This window comes from Hyperolius riggenbachi, chromosome 5 (assembly GCF_040937935.1).
Source record: "Hyperolius riggenbachi isolate aHypRig1 chromosome 5, aHypRig1.pri, whole genome shotgun sequence".
Lineage (NCBI taxonomy): Eukaryota > Metazoa > Chordata > Amphibia > Anura > Hyperoliidae > Hyperolius > Hyperolius riggenbachi.
The window spans coordinates 271,966,349-271,986,212 of record NC_090650.1 but is presented as its reverse complement, the minus strand read 5'-3'; the positions used below and the strand labels follow the sequence as shown (position 1 = coordinate 271,986,212).

Below are 19,864 nucleotides of genomic sequence, written 5' to 3'. Positions count from 1 at the left end.
AGTGACAGCGGGTGATTGATGGGTGATAGGTGATTGGCAGGTGATTGACAGGTGATCAGTGGGTTATTACAGGGAAGGACAGATGTAAATATTGCACTGGCGAATTGATAAGGGGGGTCTGAGGGCAATCTGAGCGTGTAGGCGGGTGATTGGGTGCCCGCAAGGGGCAGATTAGGGTCTGATCTGATAGGTAACAGTGACAGGTGGTGATAGGGGGTGATTGATGGGTGATTGATGGGTGATTGATGGGTAATTAGTGGGTGTTTAGAGGAGAGAATAGATGTAAACGCTGCGCTTGGGTGGTGATCTGATGTCGGATCTGCGGGCGATCTATTGGTGTGGGTGGGTGATCAGATTGCCCGCAAGGGGCAGGTTAGGGGCTGATTGTTGGGTGGCAGTGACAGGGGGTGATTGATGAGTGATAGGTGATTGGCAGGTGATTGACAGGTGATCAGTGGGTTATTACAGGGAAGGACAGATGTAATTAATGCACTGGCGAATTGATATGGGGGGGGGGGGGGTCTGAGGGCAATCTAAGCGTGTGGGCGGGTGATTGGGTGCCCGCAAGGGGCAGATTAGGGTCTGATCTGATAGGTAACAGTGACAGGTGGTGATAGGGGGTGATTGATGGGTGATTGATGGGTAATTAGTGGGTGTTTAGAGAAGATAACAGATGTAAACGATACATTTGGGAGGTAATCTGACGGCGGGTTTGCGGGCGATCTAATGGTGTGGGTGGGTGATCAGATTGCCCGCAAGGGGCAGGTTAGGGGCTGATTGATGGGTGGCAGTGACAGGGGGTGACAGGGGGTGATTGATGGGTGATAGGTGATTGGCAGGTGATTGACAGGTGATCAGTGGGTTATTACAGGGAAGAACAGATGTAATTAATGCACTGGTGAATTGATAAGGGGCGGTCAGAGGGCAATCTGAGCGTGTGGGCGGGTGATTGGGTGCCCGCAAGGGGCAGATTAGGGTCTGATCTGATAGGTAAAAGTGACAGGTGGTGATAGGGGGTGATTGATGGGTGATTGATGGGTAATTAGTTGGTGTTTAGAGGAGAGAATAGATGTAAACAATGGTTTTGGGAGGTGATCTGATGTCGGATCTGCGGGCGATCTATTGGTGTGGGGGGGGTGATCAGATTGTCCGCAAGGGGCAGGTTAGGGGCTGATTGATGGGTGGCAGTGACAGGGGGTGATTGACGGGTGATTGACAGGTGATTGACAGGTGATCAGGGGGATAGATGCATACAGTAAACAGGGGGGGGGGGGGGGGTCTGGGGAGAATCTGAGGGGTGGGGGGTGATCAGGAGGGGGCAGGGAGCAGGGGGGGGGATAAAAAAAAATAGCGTTGACAGATAGTGACAGGGAGTGATTGATGGGTGATTAGGGGGTGATTGGGTGCAAACAGGGGTCTGGGGGGTGGGCAGGGGGGGGTCTGATGGGTGCTGTGGGCGATCTGGGGCAGGGGGGGGAGAAATCAGTGTGCTTGGGTGCAGACTAGGGTGGCTGCAGCCTGCCCTGGTGGTCCCTCGGACACTGAGACCACCAGGGCAGGAGGCAGCCTGTATAATACACTTTGTAAACATTACAAAGTGTATTATACACTTTGTATGCGGCGATCGCGGGGTTAACATCCCGCCGGCGCTTCCGTATAGCTGGCGGGATGTTGCGGCGGGCGAGCGGTGACAGTAGCCGGCGGAGGATCGCGTCACGGATGACGCGATCGCTCCGCCCATGCCCTTAGAAGGACCGCCGCCTCTGTGGGTGAGCCGGTCCTTCAGGGCTCCACTTCCCGGCCGCCCCTGTGCGTTAGGCGGTCGGGAAGTGGTTAATCCAGTGTGCAAAGAGTGCCAGTCACTCTTTTCCTCTACTTACACAATTATTTTATTCTATATGCATTTTAACAGGAATAATAGGAAAAAATTGAAAAAAATTATTTCTGTTTTCAGCCATTATAGTTTTAAAATGTGCAACTAGATAAAACCTACAGATTTGTATTTTTAAGTTTTGTATTCGTTTTTATTATATCACTGACTAGAAGCCCTTATTTGCAAAAATAACAGTAATATACCCTCATGCTCATGACACATATTAAAAAAAGATTTAGTTCCTGACGTTGCAATTTATGTATTTTTCAAGAAAACACTTTCCTTATTTTTTTCCAAGTTTTTTATTTTGATAACGGGGTGGAAGGGGGGGGGGAGTGGTTAATAACTAATGGGGGATTTATTATTTGTAATTTTTTTTCCACTTTGATTTTTTATTGGTTTTTTTTTCATAAAGACAAAAAATATACATAGGAAGCGATGTCCAGGTTACAGAGATAAAATTTACATTTGACATCTGACTACAATGCTTTATACTATCGCATTATGGACCTTAGATGCAAAAGGGGCCCGAAAATTCAAGTCCTGCGGCCCTTGTAATTATGGACAATACAGTCTTCCTGGGGAAATAACAGATACAGGGAGATAAAGTGAAATAAAATAAAACAGACAGGCATAAGCGAAAGAAAGAAAGGGGAAACAAAAAAGATTAAAGGAAAAAAATAAATAAATAAATAAAAGCCAGTTGAGACTAAACCAGGACTGTCTTAGCCGGAGACAGAAATCCTTCATGCTTACGAAGGTAAGTATACTCAGGGATGGAGCGAGGTCCACACCTCCCATGGTTCCCAAATCCTGTCAAAGGCCGGCATAGTCTCCCTAATATAGGAGGTCATTTTCTCCATTACATATATAGCTTGAATTTTATTGACCAACTCGGGTTTCGTGGGGGGAGGGGATTTCCAGTGTTTAGCCAGGAGGGCTTTAGAAGCATTACATATCTGGCCCAATAACTTGTTCTGGTGTCTGGAGAGCTCCGCCGTCGGTCTATGAAGCAAGACCGCCCAGGGTTCAGGCGTAATTTGTTTCCCAAGAACCTCAGAAGCCAATGAGAAAGTTATGGCCCAGAAATCGGCCACAAATGGACAGGACCACCAACAGTGTAATTGGTCTGCAGAAAGCAAGCAGCCACGGAAACATAGGTCTGTTTGAGTCAACCCCCATTTGGCAAGTATAGCCGGGGTCCTAAACCAGTCATACATCAACCTGTAGTTCCTCTCTTTGGTTACTGTGTTTTTGGAGGAGCTAGCCATCGCAGAGAAAATGACCTCCCATTGTTGTTCGTCTAACGTTGCCCCTAGCCTTTCCTGCCATTTAGTCATAGCCTTGGAGGCCCCAGCGTGCTTAACATACCAGAGGTCATAATACATGGAAGATATAAGGCCATCCAGAAGGGGGTATGAGGAATAAGTGGACTCAAGGGTAGAACGTGTGAGCTGTAAGCCCTTTGCCTTTCTAGATTGCATAAAGTGGTGGAGTTGCCTAAATCTAAAACTTTCGGCGTTAGTAATCTGATGTTTCTCCTGTACCTGAGGCCAGGAAAGCATAGAACCCTCTGAGAGTAAATCCGCCACTGACATAATCCCCTCGTTCCTCCAAGCACCCCAGGCCAGGCCACAAACCCCAGGTGGGAAGTCAAGGTTGTAGAATAGAGATTCCATACCTGAGAGAGAGGCTAGTTGGGGTAACATTCTGCATAAGGATTTTTTAATACTTAGTGATTCGGTGATTGGTAACAACGGAGCTTCTGAGCCTAAACAGGGCCTAGGGGTCCATAAAGGGTACTTAATGGGGAAGGGGTTATTATTTGTATTTTTTAATGTATGTAGCTGTATTTTTACTTTGTGGCCTGTGTTTTTACTTTCACTTTCAGAATGATCAGCGGTATCTCGCTTATGTTGTAGGCTTTTTGAACACATTCCCATTCACCGTTCAGTGTACTAACGGGCAGCAACTGGAACACAAGCAATAGGCGATTGCATCGGAGTACATATATCTATGCCCCTGGAGCTAAGATGAAGTCTCAGGAGTGTAGATATACTGTTGCTGAATGTAGAACTGGTTAAATTGATGGATGTCTTCACTGACCAATAGGGAGGCCCATGGGCTCAGCTCTCTTTATTCCTGCTTTCACTTTGCATAGAATTATTAGCCAATCAACATTTAAATTCCCACACCAATAATCACAGAACAGGAACAGCACTGTTTGGTTACTCCAATGGCTTTGTTCTGTTAATCAGCAGTAATAAAAATTATGATGCGTTAAGACCTCTATAACTAAGGTTATTACATTTATAATTTATTGGAAGATCTGGTAAAGTGCCATCAGCATGTTTTACTAGATGAGCTACTAATCACAATCACAATGGATAAAGTATACTTTAGAAAAAAAAATATAGCAGCACTAAATGCCATTTTTATAAGCAGATAGTTGCTATGGGTAACATCTTCAGTGTTCATTTTTATCTTCTATGCAGAATTGTTCACTGCTGTGTGTAATGAAGCCTCTCTGGTCAGTGTGACTTAGACATATGTGGAGGCTTAGCACGATTCCTGTTTCCGGTTCTGCAGACTTGGATTTTACTAGAATGTGTGACAATGACAGGCGTCTGATTCAGCTCTGCTATTTCTGGAGTACTCCAGCCTGCATGCCTACGGCACTCCCACACATGTAGTCAGGATTCATTCCTCACCAGCACACAGCCAGCTTCAGACAGTCAAGACAAATGCTGCTGAACATTTTAATTAAATATACATCATGCCTGATTATTCCCTGTTCTAAAAAAAAGGGCAAAACAGCCACACTGTAATTAAAATTGTACTGCAAAGATAAAGACATTTTAAGGTTGTAATAGACTCAAAACAGTTAGTAAATTCTGTAACCTTCCATCTATTAAACAGCCAGCAAAATACTGTACTAATTAGCCGTGAGTAGGAAGCCAGTGAGGCTGCAAAGGTCTTGCTGGGCTGTCTGGAACATGGGCTGCTAACGGCACTCCTTCACAGAACAGATCGCCTGCAGCATGACTATAAAAGACATATCGTACCATTTATTTGTGACTACTGTGGGGTTTACTGAGGGATGCAACCAAAACATCAGGTCAGACAGGTATTAAACCCCATGTGAGAAGCTAAACACAGTTGACAAGTTATTATTCTTATTTTTTTTTTATACATAACATATTATTCAGTTCAGTACAAAACTAGCATGTATCATATTTTGTACAGTGCTTCAAAGGCCTCCTAGCCCATAATCCCCCTAAAACTAGACATTTTCAGTGCCTCTGACGATTACACAAGTATAGCATTACATATAAAGGAGAATGTGGAAAAGTAAGTCGCCCCCGGAAATTAACTACTTAAAGAGAATCTGTACTCTAATAATCTTACACTAAAAAGCATACCATTCTATTCCTTATTTTCTCCTGTGCCCTTCTGTGCTGTTTCTGCCACTCTCTGCTGCAATCCTGGCTTGTAAGTAACAGTTTTAGGCAGTGTTTACAAACAAACTAACCAGCTTGTGATAGGCTCACATAAACAGAGTGTGTGAGTCATACAGAGGGTGCAGGGGGCCTGCAGAGGGTGTGTATCGCTTCTATCTAATCACAAGCAGCCCTGCACATTCCACACATTCAAGCCTTAGCCCGACAGACACGACAGAGGAAAGGAGATAAGATTTATTACAGGGACAGTGCAATTAGGAAAGGCTGCAGTAAGCCAGAGCACATTAGAACAGGCATAGGAACTTATAGGATAGAAGAACTAAGGCTGAAAAATGTGTTACAGATTCTCTTTAAGGACCTTGATGATTGAAATCTACTTGCTGTTTTGATGGCTGCCAGGGTTTAGATTTCAATCCACCGACGCCAATCTCGCCACTGTCTCCCAGCCACAGCTCGCTCACTCACTCCACTGTCTCTAAGACGGCAGAGCCCTGTGAGCAGATCAGGAGCTGATTTCATTGGCTCCTGACCCTGTCTATCAATGTAAGGTGCTCCCATTGGCTTACAATGATAGGTAGGGTCAGAAGCCAATGAAAGCGGCTCCTGACCGGCTCACAGGAACTCTGCCGTCATAGAGATGGCAGAGTGGCCCAGGTTCCCGATGTGCATGGTGGTGACGGTGATTGCGGCGCATATGTGCAGCTATTCGTCACTATTCCACCATTTCTGGTACCAGCGGTCTCTGTTGCTTAAGGGGGCAGAGACCGCTAGCCCTTAAGTGGTTAAAGAACTTTTGGGGCCTACTTTTAACATGCTTACAAAGCACATTCAGGTAAAGAATAGGGTACTGATGTTGAGAGGTTTGTTTATGCTAAATCCACATATGTATCTGCAATACATTCTTTCTTCCTTACCCTGCCCCCTTCTCTATGCCCTGCGATGGAAGGGCCCAATGAATCAATTTAGCTTTGCTGCACTCACTTCTAATCCTATAGCAGTTCTCCCAGCCCAGATGATAAGTCAGACGTGCCCAACTGCCTAGAATAGAGCTTCGCAATTTTATCCTTAAGTACCACCAGCAGTGCATGTTTTGTGGAGATCCACAGAGGTAGCTAATCAGCACTGCTGAAGTACTAATTACCTCACCTGTGAATGTTTGTGGTTTTCTGCAAAACAACTACTGTTGGTGGTACTTGAGGACAGGGTTGGGAAGCCCTGGCTGAGGACATGTGCATCATGGGGATGTGCTGAATCACAGAGGGGCACACTGTAGAGCCAAGGAGTAAGTAAGTGTCAGATCAAGGAATCGGCAGTGAAAGAAAGAATGGAACGATGATCAAATGCAGCCTTACTTTTAAAAGTACAACTTGAAATTGGTGTAAACTGCATTTTAATGTAATGTTTCATATCTATCTGCCGTGTCAGGTTTACATTACACCTGTCATTACAGCGCTATTAAATCAGCCATCTTGAGCTACTGTTTAAAAATTATAATTTCCCGGCTGTAATGCTGATTATCTGCCCATAAACTACCTAAGCCAGGTAAAGCAAAAAGTACACATCTGGATTTCTGGTTTACAATCACCACAAAAGCCATAAAACATTTTCATCATCGTTAGGAGGGTAACGGGGCAGCTTCCATAACACCCAAGTGACAGGTGTATTTTAAGTAAGACAGCCACCATTACCAAGTGATACATTTTAGAAATACTGTATTAACTAATGAATGAGGATAGTAAGAAACTCACTCGAGCTGCAAGCCTAGAAAGGCCCAGACATGCACATTGTCCAACCAACTGTGACCAAATAGCTCTGTGAACAGCAGGGGTCCCTGAAGTCATTATTTGTAACAGGCAGTTATTGAAAAACCTAATGTGGCATGTGAATGATGTGGGAATGCTTGCATACAAAATCACTAAATCAGGCAGGAAGCAAAGCACATAGTCCTAATGTACTTGATGGCTCTGAAGGAGATTCCCATCACCTAATATTGATTTGGTGGGGACAAAAGGCAGATCACTGCTTCTTATTTTTCATAAGAGATCTATCAGTCTACTTGCCTCCAGGAAACCAGGCCTGTTACCAAACATGTGGGGACAGTGCGACTGCCCGGAGCACTGGGCGGAGCGACAGGCGGGGGGTGCAGCGGCGGTGGAGAGCGGGCGTAGCGCTACAACTCACCTTCCTCGACACCTGCATGCACGCAGTCTCTATCTTCTTCCTGTTCCAGCATCCATTGCATTGGTAACAGTGCCCCCTGTGATGACGTGACCGCATGTCACCACAGGGGGCGCTCTTACTAATGTGACAGGCACCGGAACAGGAGGAAGTTAGAGGCTGTGTGCAGGAATCGAGGAAGGTGAATTGAAACTACTATGCTCACTGCTGCTGCTGGGCACCCACCTATCTAACCTTTACTCGGGCCACCTACCTATCTAACATACTGGGGGCACCTACCTATCTAACCTATACTGTGGGCACCTACCTATCTAACCTATACTGTGGGCGCCTACCTATTTAACCTATACTGCGGGCACCTACCTATCTAACCTATACTGCGGGCACCTACCTATCTAACCTATACTGGGGGAAACTATATTGGCTATCTATGCTGGAGGCACCTACCTAGCTAACCTATGCTGGGGGCACCTACCTATCTAACATATACGGGGGAACCTACCTATCTATACTGGTGACAACAAGACCTGGTTAACCTATATTGCGGGCACCTATACCTGTCTCGACGTGGGGGGGGGGGCAATTTTTACACCCTTGCCCTGGGTGCAATTTAGCCTAGAAACTGCCCTTACTGGGATTATGCTGAATTTAGGCTTCTCTCCCTGATGGTTAGAAAACAATGGGTGTACAGTTGTTAGCCACTAAAATGCAGCCATTGGTTTAGGAATGACAGACAGGTGTAGGGCTGGGCCATGTGTCTGTCATGATCACTATAACATCTGCATCTGGATTCAGGGATTAGATCAATGAAGTGCAATTTTCCTTCGGACTTGATGTACATTTTGCTGCTATTTTTTACACAGTCTAGAACTGGGCTAATGAAATCAGCAGCATACATTTCATTGCCTAATCCCATGCTACATACAAATTGCAACAAAAATGGTCTTTGTCATTATAATTAGCATCTTACTGATCATATCTATTCAGTGGAATACCAAGTGCAAATGAAAGAACCAATTTGGAGTACATTGTCTTTATTTCCAGGCACCTTGTAATACCTAAATTGTAGCAGCAGTTTTGCTTTACAAATGTTTCACGCTGTGATAGGTTTGCTTTAAACTGATCATAAACCCAAAACTCCTAAATGGACTGTTATCTCAAAGACTATGGCAAGTAGCAAGCAAAACACAAATAAAACTTGGTGGAAGAAACTGGATATATTGCAGCATTTTAAGATTTCAAATGAACCTAAAGTTACAACTGTAGTTGGAAAAGCATCCTGTTGCATCAGATGGGTTTCCCAAAACAGGGTGGATTTAGAGTGGGAGGGATTAAATCCCTGTCCCCTCTTCCCATGTGACTACACCCTGGCATCAGCACCTGTGCAGAGGCCAGTAGATGGCATCATGGGATGTGACTACCCAGAAGTGTATCAAAAACTGGGGATCATGGGAATAACAGAGGATCGATTTAAAGTATAGGTACCACATGTTGATTTCCTGTACTATTACTTTGGATGAAGGTTAGGGGTGATAAAAAAAATTGCTCCCTACAGGAGAAAAAAACACAGAGACAACAGGAGTCCAAATGGTGCAGTATGTCGCAGTAGTGGGAAAATATTGTAAGAGTGAAAGTAGATTATACTCACACAAAGGTGGGTTGCAGAAGGGCAACCAACCACTGTCGGCAGGCGGAGATGTACAAACTACATTTCACTCGGGTTCCAGGCAGAGCTAGTGGTGGTCGCACTCTTGATAAAAAAATAACAGCAACCTCAAGTGACCTGTAAAAGGTCCAAGAGGGATATTTTCCTCCAAAAGGAGAGTGACGGCACAAGATATAGGGGAAAGAGGTGCCCGGAAGTAATAAAATACTTTAAAAACAAATACAATGAAAAAAAGTGAGGTGGCTTACTTCAAGGAAGACAAACTCATTTAATAGAAGAGTTTTTATTGCACTACCAACTAGCAGTGCCAATCAGTACTAGTAGCCACCGATAAGGCACTTCATCTGCGGCCACTAGTACTGCTTGGCACTACTACTTGACCTGAGGAAGTGGGCAAGTACCCACGAAGCGCGTTGCCAGTGCAATAAAAACTCCGTTATTGAGTTTGTCTTCCTTGAGGTAAGCCACCTCACCTTTTTTCATTTTATTTGTTTCTGAAGTATTTTATTACTCCCAGGCGGCTCTTTCCCCTATGTCTTGTACTATTACTTTGTTCAGGTCCACTTTAAGTTCTGTATATCACTGTCACATTGTTAACATTTACCAATATGTTTTGTTGTTCTAAACTATTGAATCTATTTCCCAATACATTGATCTGGGATATCTATTCAGCGCAGTGCACATCATCTGTGCACACATGTAGTGAGTATGACTCAATGCTGTCAGCAGCCAATAGTCCCTATCTGCACTCTGACTGGGAAATACTGATCTACACACCACACTGCACTTCATATTCCAATCAGACTTCTGGCAGGAATGTGATTGGGTTCTATAGGCTTTTCTAGTATAGAATGGTTTTGTAGTATCAATGATTATCACTCAGCCACAAATGCAATTTTGACTTTCAAGCTCTTATGATCAGTCTTCGTTGTTTTTTTGGCAAACAGAAGATTTTTTGAGTAGATTGATCATCTGCCTGCTGGCGATGGTGACCATTGCATGTGTGCTAAACAAGGCCACAATTCACTAAGCTCATCTCCTGTCTTAAATAACGTATAGGACTGAGCGCTTTGAAGAGCAGTTTTGTGTACAGCCGCCATGTGAGTGTCAGAGGAGAGTATCCACCCCATTTTCATTCCATCATGGTGCTTTTGAAAGGACTTTAAAAGTGCAAATATTTAACAAGATAAGTGTTATAAAGGCACATCTGAAGATATCAATACACAGCTTAGTAAAATAATATGTTAAAGCGGACCCAAACCAAACATTTTTTAAATTAAAAATATTTAGTTGCACCACTCTGACACATACAAAGATAAATAAACACTGCTTCAAACCTATGATCACTTCAGTGCATGCTTTTCACCCCTCTCTTTTCATAGCTAGGATTATACTGGGGGCAGCCATTAGCAATTCCTCCATTGCCGGACACCATCTACTCCTCCAGTTTGCCGGAAAAATCCCGGCAATTTGAAAGGAAGGGAGGGGTTCCTCCAATAAATGTAAAATATTTTATATTTGTCATCATGCAGCTGAAAAAAAGCTGCTATTTATTATTATAATTTAGAAAATAGATTTTATTTCTGAAATCTTGTATTTTTAATTTGGGTCCACTTTAAAGCAACAGATCTTAAATTCTTCTACTGGTGTAGAGGTTCTGTTCTGATCACAGATACATTGTCCATCCTGACCAGCAGATCAAGCTGCTTGAAATAGCAGCTTGGTGAAGGTTTTAGTGAAATTCCGTTTTGTGGCCAAGATAAATCACCAAATCCTCATTTCTAGCAATTATTTTCCCAAAGCTCAGCTATATTGTGTTTGGCCACTAGACTGTTGTGTCGTTGTGCATCTTATCTCTGCTGCCAATATTTTTGTCCACAGTGTCTGCACATATCATATTGATCGAAAAACATGTTGACTGCAAGCAGACCAGACTTATTATTAGGCACAACAGGTCATAATACACAGCAGATGCCACACAAACAACAGAATTAATGTTCAATGGGAGAAATTATATTGCAGTCATGTGGATGTGCTGAAGATCTAAAAAATATTAGATACCAGCGGTATATGACTAATAGAAATAGTCATAGGATGGCAGTTGGACATCATGGTACCTGTGTCCAGCTTATGTTCACCACGCTCTACCTTGTGTTGTCGGTGGCAGTAGATAGCATGTAGTGGATAGCACCTTAAACTGAAACCTCCAGACTAAAAATCTACTCAGTAGCACTGAAAAGGCTCTGTGTTTCTTTAACAGTTTCACTGCATCAGAACTTTGTTTTTGTGACTCAAGCCTCATTTTAGCTGCACAGAAGAAAACTGCCCAGGCATTTTCCCCTGATGCTGTGCAAAACATGATGACATTTATGATGTTGTTGTTCTCTTTCTGCTGTTTTGGCGCAATTTTTTTTTTTAATTTTTAATTTGAGATTTGAAGCTTAGTGCATGTAGCTGGGAGGGGTGATCAGGACACAGGACAGTTGGAACTGTGTCTCGTGCTCCCTGTCACCTCCTTTCAACCAAAAATATGGCTGCCCCATGAAAAAGATGGCTGCCACCATGAAATCACAAACATTTGCCTGTTCTTTTAAAACAGGGTGGGTAAGAGAATATATTATTTTTTAATTAACATAACTAATGTAACTTAATGACAGTATATTTGTTTAGGCTGAAGTTCCCCTTTAAGAGTGGAATTTGTAACACTGGAGAGCACTTAACACAAGCAACACTTATGTCCGTATAACAACAATTTGAGGGCACTAATAAAGGTATTTGGAATGTGCTGATTCCTCAGATATGCTCTGTTTACCTTATTTAGTACATAGAGGAGCCTGTGAGAAAACGCGGAAAAGCCACCGCGTGTGCTCAGAACAAGGCAGCTGATTCCGCGTCCAACGCGGCGGTTTGCAAGCGTGGGCCTACATCTGATAGTGTGGCTAGACGCGGAGAAACCGCCGCATGCTTTGATAGCGGTGCGGCTGGTTCCGCGTCCAGCGCGGTGGGTGGCTCACAACACGTCTGGTGTGGCTGGGACTGATAGTCCACACAGGTTCAGAAGGACGCGCGAGCGCGCGCTGAGAGGCAGAACTTTTAAAAAAAGCCAGAAGCGTGTCAGCTGACCAAGCCGGTCAGCTGACGTTGCAACCAGTTCTCACTGGTCCAGCACTTAGGGAAGGCGCTGGATAGCGCTGTACTATATATACTGGGTGCTGGTCATTCACTGGTTGTCTGCTGTTGCGATCACTACGTGGTAGCACTCAGACCTTTTGTCAGTATCTGTATTACCATTCTGTTATACTTCAGACTAGTTCCAGGGTGTTGATGATCAAGGACCTCACACCCAAGCCTAGGAATCTGTATTACCATTCTGTTATTATTCAGACTAGTTCCAGGGTGTTGATGATCAAGGACCTCACACCCAAGCCTAGGAATCTGTATTACCATTCTGTTATTATTCAGACTAGTTCCAGGGTGTTGATGATCAAGGACCTCACACCTAAGTCTAGGGACTTGTATTACCATTCTGTTATTATTCAGACTAGTTCCAGGGTGTTGATGATCAAGGACCTCACACCTAAGTCTAGGGACTTGTGTTTCCATTCTGTTATATATATATCAGACTAGTTCCAGGGTGTTGATTATCACGGAGCTTTCACCCTAGACTAGGCATTGTATATTATCTGTTATGACTTTCTGCTTACCTGACCACTCTTCTGATCACTGATTCGGTACCTCGCTATATCTGATACTCTGTTGCCAAACCTTGCGTGCCTTAGGATTACCGAATCAGTCTCCTGTCTTTGTACTTTGTCTGTCCGTGTGTTGCCGACCTGGCTAGTCCGACCTCGAGAACTATCTTCTCACTTAGGAGATAGTTCACAGATCAGTCAGTGACATCCTGCCATTGGTGTCACGCACGCTCTGGCCCTTCATACCCCTAGCCTGGCTCCTCCCTGCGGGAGAGTCCCAGGTTACTGGAAGGTACTTGTTCTCCAGGACAGTATTGCCTGCTGCCCTGATACCTGTACCCCAGTTATTCTCCTCAAAGTATTACTGTTGCACCAAACACTCATATCACTCAGATATCCAGAGGTTAGTGATATATCTGATTATCGGTGATACTGCAGATAATCAATAATCAGGTATATATCTGCATTTTTGGTGATACTGCAGATCACCAATAATCAGATTCTCTCTGTGTTAGGCCTCTTGCACACTGCATGCATTTCAGATTCCGATTCCGCTTTTTAATCTGTTTTTACATCCGATTCCGATTCAGATTTTTAATCTTAACTGCATGCTGCGTTTTTTGATCCGTTTTTCTGTTGAATGTATTCAAGGAAAATCGGAAACGGAATCGGAAACGGAATCGGAAAACGGATTTGCAGTGTGCAGGGAGCCGTACACCGATCGTTACACAGCCAAGGTAAAAAAGAAAAAAAAAAACTTACGTTTACTGTATTTTAATTGCAGAATGCAGAAAAAATATTAACATTAAAAACCTGACTAGATAAGTTTCTCCTCCCAAAAATAAAGACTAGTCTGTGTACGATTCTGGTTTGTATAGTTTAACTTGTTAATAACATGAATTTGGGCATTACTTGGAACTTGATTAGTCAGTAACTATGATATCGCCTTTAGAACACTGACAATTCAATATTATGGACAGTCATGACTTTAAAGTTAACCTGACCTGTAACCTTAATCCCACTCTGTTATACTGGTTTGGGTGAAGAAGCGCTGATAAAGGTATCGGAAAATACAGTAAATGTAATCTTAACTTAAAGGCATTTCTGGAGTCACAGCTACAGCTGGCAATTTAATGAATTCAAAGTTATGGATTTACAATAATTCATTTTAATTGCAGAAATAATTAAAAACATGCTCACCTTTTCTCGCTCACCCAAAGTCACAACCTCTCTTGCTACCAAAGTCATATGAGAATAAGGAAACTTAGATTGTTTTGTGCTGGTACTTTGAGAGGTTGCAAGCTTTGCAAAGCAATGTGACAACTATCAAAGCAAGCAAACATATAAACAAACAGCTTCGCTTAGTCACTTTGTCTGTTCATCTCTGTGAAGCAGCACAATGCCCAAATGCCTAGCTCTCTCAACTTGCAGCATCACAGCCCAGGATACTGTCTGTTTAGAATGTTTATGTTCTCCCCATGTTTGCATGGGTCGCCTCTTGCCACTCTAGTTTCATCCCACATATAAAATAGTAGATGAATTGGTATTTTCCAAGATTGTTCTAGTTGTGAGCCTTTGTCATGGACAGCTAATGACATTAATTGCTCACTGTACTCAGTAATGTGCACTGCAGTTCAGCAGACTGCTAATCTTTTCACTGGGGTTACACCAAGAGAATGGCAGACAAAGCAGTGTAACTTAGTGCAAATGGTGGCTTGGGTGTTAAAAACATTTAGGCCTTTATTCAATGCACTTTTTTTTTTCTTCTACACCTTTTTTCAATACTCTTTTTTTGTTTTTGTTTTTTTCTTCCAAGTTTTCTCCTAGGTTTTTACACCTTATCAAAAAATTGCCTTATAATCCTGACCAAGCAAGAAAATATTTTAATTTTGACAGGACATTTTACCTACTTTTTGGTACTTTTTCAATTGCAGAGTACTGAAAAAGTTATTTTAAGATCAAACATTATCTACTAAGAGAAAACTTAGGAGAAAAGTGAATTGAATAAGGCCCTAACTTGTCTGTATATAGCTTCAGGTTATATACAGTAGTTGTAAACATGCCTCTGGTGAATATTTGATCTTAAAATTCCACAGACCTTCATTGACAAAAAAATATGCTGAAATGTTTCAGTTTTGGAATTTGCGTAGTTTGAATTTACCTTTAATGGTCAGGTTAGCTATAATCAGACAGACATGGGAAGTAAATCATAAGAAATTGTTCAACCAAAACTTTTCTTGCCATAGTAATCCAGTATGCCTTATAAACAATGCATAGACCATTTAATGCCTCCTACTGTTATTTTACAAATAGAAAGGCCACTGGTAGGTCAACCTGATCTAAATTATTTTGGCTCTAACATGTAGTTCTTCCCAGATGAACATATTATTTTTCATACAATCCACACATTAAATCTTGTAATTGCAATAATACCTAGATTTGGCATTAAAATATAGATTGAAAAATATCTAAATAAATACATGTTCATATAGTCTATTTTAAATATATTTAAATATGCTACATAAAAAACTATTGACTATTAAATTATTTTGTTTTACTAAATGACAATGGTGAGTCCTCCAAACATGAAAAAAAAAAAAGAAAACCCGAATTAATATACACCAGCGTGATATTCTGCTAAATGTTCATGCATAGGAAACTTGTGCATACATCTGCTGTGAAATGTCACCATTCAACAATCATTTGTCCAGTAATAAGAATGAGACTCTATGATGAGAATGTAATAGTAACTGCTTAGAGAGTTACTCTGTTAGGAAAACATCTGGCTGGACTGCTGGGTCACTCGGATAAAAGTCGTCCTTCTGCTCAGCTCTTTGAGTTTAGCTGCTCCGACATATGTACAAGTAGATCTCAGTCCTCCAAGGATGTCACGAATCGTGTTCTCTACATCTCCTCTATAAGGTACTTCTACCGTCCTGCCTTCAGATGCCCTGAACACACACAGAAATGTCACATTAACAAACTATTAAAGCAACAGGCACTTTAATATTCAGTTCTGCAAATAATATTACTTTGATAGGTGATAAAGGTGCAACAAATACAATCTTCAGCATCAGATGGAAAATCCCTTCACTCGGATTCCTGACCAACTGCTCATGAATAAAATGGGATATCTTTTTGTGTGGCTGTTGAATATAGCATTTTACTTTGTTAAAAAAAAAAAAAGCATTAAGAAATGAACTTGCCCAATGATATAAATGTTACCCCTAGAAATGTTTGCTGGCAAAGCCAACAAGCACAAAAAAGTCAACAAGCATAAGTCAGATGCAAGGAACAGTGACCCTCACGGATGATAGTGCTGAGTCTTCTGAACATGAGGCTTCTGCAACAATGGTGACTTTCTTAATGTCAATCATCATACGCTGAAACAGTTACATAGAGCAGGGCATCCCAACCCAGTCCTCAAATACCACCAACAGTTCATGTTTTGCAGAAATCACAAATATTTACAGGTGAGGTAATTAGTGTCTCAGCAGAGCTGATTAACTACCTCTGCGGATTTCCACAAAAGCATGGTGGGAGGAGGACTGAATTAGTCAGCTATCTCTCCAGACAAGTACCCCAAGCTCCAAGGTTTAAAAAAAGAAGTCACGATTGGGTAAGTGTCATTAGGGTCATACTGGATTGGAGTGATGTACCATTATTGATTATAGTTAGATATTGGTATTATACTACATTGGTGATCTGATAGTCGGGTCACAGTACGTTCAAGGAAAATGTGAAGGTTTAAAGAGGAAATTCCGTGAGTTATTTTAATCATTAACCTCCCTTTCTGTGCCAAAACAATTGGTCTCCCAGGTGGGTTCACCTACGCTTTGTGCACTCTACGCAAATACAGCAAAGTCTCCAGTATCCAGCATCGGCAGGTATCGCCTGATGCAGGATACATGTGCTTGCCAGTTGCTTGAGCAACCGGACGAAATAGCACAAACCTCCAGCATTGTCTGGCAGTCTCCCTCTATCTCCCCGCAGGCTCGGAGTGGATTTCCGGATTCCCCAGTGCACGGAAGTCGGAGTGTCAGTTGACTCACATCATGTTACATAGTTATTTGGGTTGAAAAAATACATACGTCTATCGAATTCAACCAGAAAACAAGTACAACACCAGCCTGTTCCCTCACATATCCCTGTTGATCCAGAGGGAGGTGAAAAATCCTTACAAGGCATGGTCCAATTAGCCCCAAAATGGAAAAAATTCCTACCGGACTCCAGATGGCAATCAAATAAAATCCCTGCATCAACACCACTGGGCATTACCTAGTAATTATAGCCATGGATGTCTTTCATCGCAAGGAAAGCATTGAAGACTCCTTTAATTGCAGATATAGAATTTGCCATAACTACTTCCTGTGACAATGCATTCCACTCCTTTATCACTCTTACTTTAAAGAACCCTTTCCTAAATAAATGGCTAAAACATTTTTCCTACATGCGTAGATTATGTCCTCTAGTACTTTGTGAAGGCCTAGGGACAAAAAGCTCATCCGCCAAGATTTTATATTGCCCTCTGATGTATTTATACATGTTAATTAGATCCCCTCTTAGGCGTCTTTTCTCTAGACTAAATAAACCCAGTTTATCTAACCTTTCTTCTTTAAATGAGACCTTCCATCCCACGTATCAATGTTGTTGCCCGTCTCTGCACCTGCTCTAAAACTGCAATATCTTTCCTGTAATGTGGTGCCCAGAACTGAATTCCATATTCCAGATGTGGCCTTACTAGAGAGTTAAACAGGGGCAATATTATGCTAGCATCTCGAGTTTTTATTTCCTTTTTAATGCATCCCAAAATTTTATTAGCTTTAGCTGCAGTGGCTTGGCATTGAATACGATTATTTAACTTGTTGTCGATGAGTACTCCTAAGTCCTTCTCCAAGTTTGATGTCCCCATCTGTATCCCGTTTGTGATACTCTGTCTTCTCTATACAGCCATACACTTCTGATAGAAGCCCGCGGGGAGATAGCGGGAGACTGCTAGCCATCGTTGGAGCCTCGGTAAGTATTTGAAAGCCTGTCAGCACCCGCAGAAAGCTCCTCCAACAGAGGTCCCCGTTATCCCTCAGGCATGCTGGTTAGTTGAGACTTCCGGTTGCCTGAATTCTCGATTATGGGGACTTTGCTGTAGTACCAAATGGGGAACCTTGTTTTGGCCACAAAAAGTTCTTTCCCTATTTTTCTGCTAACTAAGCCAATCTCCACCCCCTTTCTCAGTAGGGACCTCAATTTGCCTTTATAGGGGGGATTAAAGGTAGATTTACAAAACAACTATTCCCAACCACTTTCAACCAACTCCTCCCTTTCAGCCAAACCTCCTCCCTCCTCCAACAATTCCCTTAAAGGATACCAGATGTCTAACAAAACCTAAAATGGAGTGGGTAGGGGAGGAAGAGCTAATACCTACCGCTCCTTCTGTTCTGCTCAGTCAGCCGCCGTTCTCCCATAATCCTTCCCGTCTTCTCCGTCCATCACCGTAAGTCAGACGACTCTCCTGACTTGTCTTCCAGGTTTACTGTGCCGTGCATGTGCAGTAGGTCTTTTCTGCTTCCTCGTGGCTGTGCATAATGACGTAGCAGGCTGCATTATTACGGTGATGGACGGAGAAGAACGGAAAGGATTACAGGAGAATGGGGGCTGACTGAGAGGAATGGAAGGAGCAGTATTATATCTTACTCCCCTACCCAATTCATTTTAGGTTTTGTTAGAAAACTGGTATCCTTTAGGTAACCTAGGGTCTCATGGTCTTTGTGCTGAAACCCAGAGATCCTATTATACTGCATTGGCAATCTGGTTTTTGCTTTTAAAGAATTTGTGCGCATAGATTTTTCTCACCACCTCTATCAAATCAGCCTCAAACCGACATGCTTCAAATTCACACGTAATACAAAAATTAAAGGGAACCTGAAGTGAGAGGGATATGGAGGCTGACATGTTTATTTCCTTTTAAATAATGTGCATTGCCTGACTGTCCTGCTGATCCTCTGCCTCTTACACTTTTTGACATAGACCGTTAACAAACATGCAGATCAGATGTCTATGACAGATCTGACAAGATCAGCTACATGCTTGTTTCAGGTGTGTGATTTAGACCCTACTTACCAGAAAGATCAGCAAAACTGCCAGGCAACTGGTATTGTTTGAAGGTAAATAAATATAGCAGCTTCCATAGGTCTCAAACCTTGGGTTTCTTTTAAGCCCTCTATAATAGATAACATTAGGCAATTCAACATCAGACATTCATTATCTGTAATTCTGTGTCCGTCCCATGACTGGGGTCTAGCTGGTTCAGATGGGGGACTGGGCCTAGTGTCTATTTGACCTGTTTCCTCTTTTTGGGGTAACCTCCTACCCCCTCCCCCTTCTTACTTCCTACGCCTAAAAAATGTGAGCCCCCCTAATTAGTTTTCACTAGTTTATATTAGAAGAGGATTGATAGACTATGAAATTGACACTGAATTTGTGCTTTAATGTTAGAACTGGGCATAAGTAAAAAGTTAGCGTTTTAAAAGTGTAAGAGTTAAAAGTGAGTATGAGTAAGGCTATTTGGAATTGCAGTTAATAAAGAATTAACTTTAGTGCTAGGCATAGGTGAGAGGGGATGATTGGAAAGGTTGCGGACAGTGCATGTGTTAAGGTAGGTTAAAATGTTAGTCCAGTGAAAAAGAACTGCTGTTTACAGGTTATTGGAGATTAAGTGGCTTTCCTGATAACTTATATCCAGATAACCTGGCATTGGAATAGAGCATACATCTCACACCTCCCGGCTTCTATAGTACAGACAGACTCTCCAGGGAGCAAAAATGTAGGGCAGCCTTCATAATAATGTTGCAGTCTTGTTACAGTAAAGTTCTGCTTGCGTCCTTCCATGCATCAGCCCCTATTCCCCACTGTGTCACGGCCAGTGCTAAATGCTCACTGTGCTGAGATATGATAGCAATCATAATGTTTATGATTTTTGGTAAGTAAAGACAGATTC

At 42.5% G+C, this 19,864-nt stretch overlaps 1 protein-coding gene across 1 annotated transcript in view; it reads right to left on the bottom strand.

Annotated features, from left to right (window-relative positions):
• Window positions 1-13,692: 13,692 nt before the first annotated feature.
• GMPR (guanosine monophosphate reductase) overlaps window positions 13,693-19,864 on the bottom strand; it is a 124,803-nt gene continuing 118,631 nt past the window's right edge. Inside the window, exon 9 of the mRNA XM_068234647.1 lies at window positions 13,693-15,821. Coding sequence (XP_068090748.1) covers window positions 15,641-15,821 — 181 coding nt within the window. The 3' untranslated portion in view covers window positions 13,693-15,640. The remainder of the gene's footprint in view (window positions 15,822-19,864) is intronic.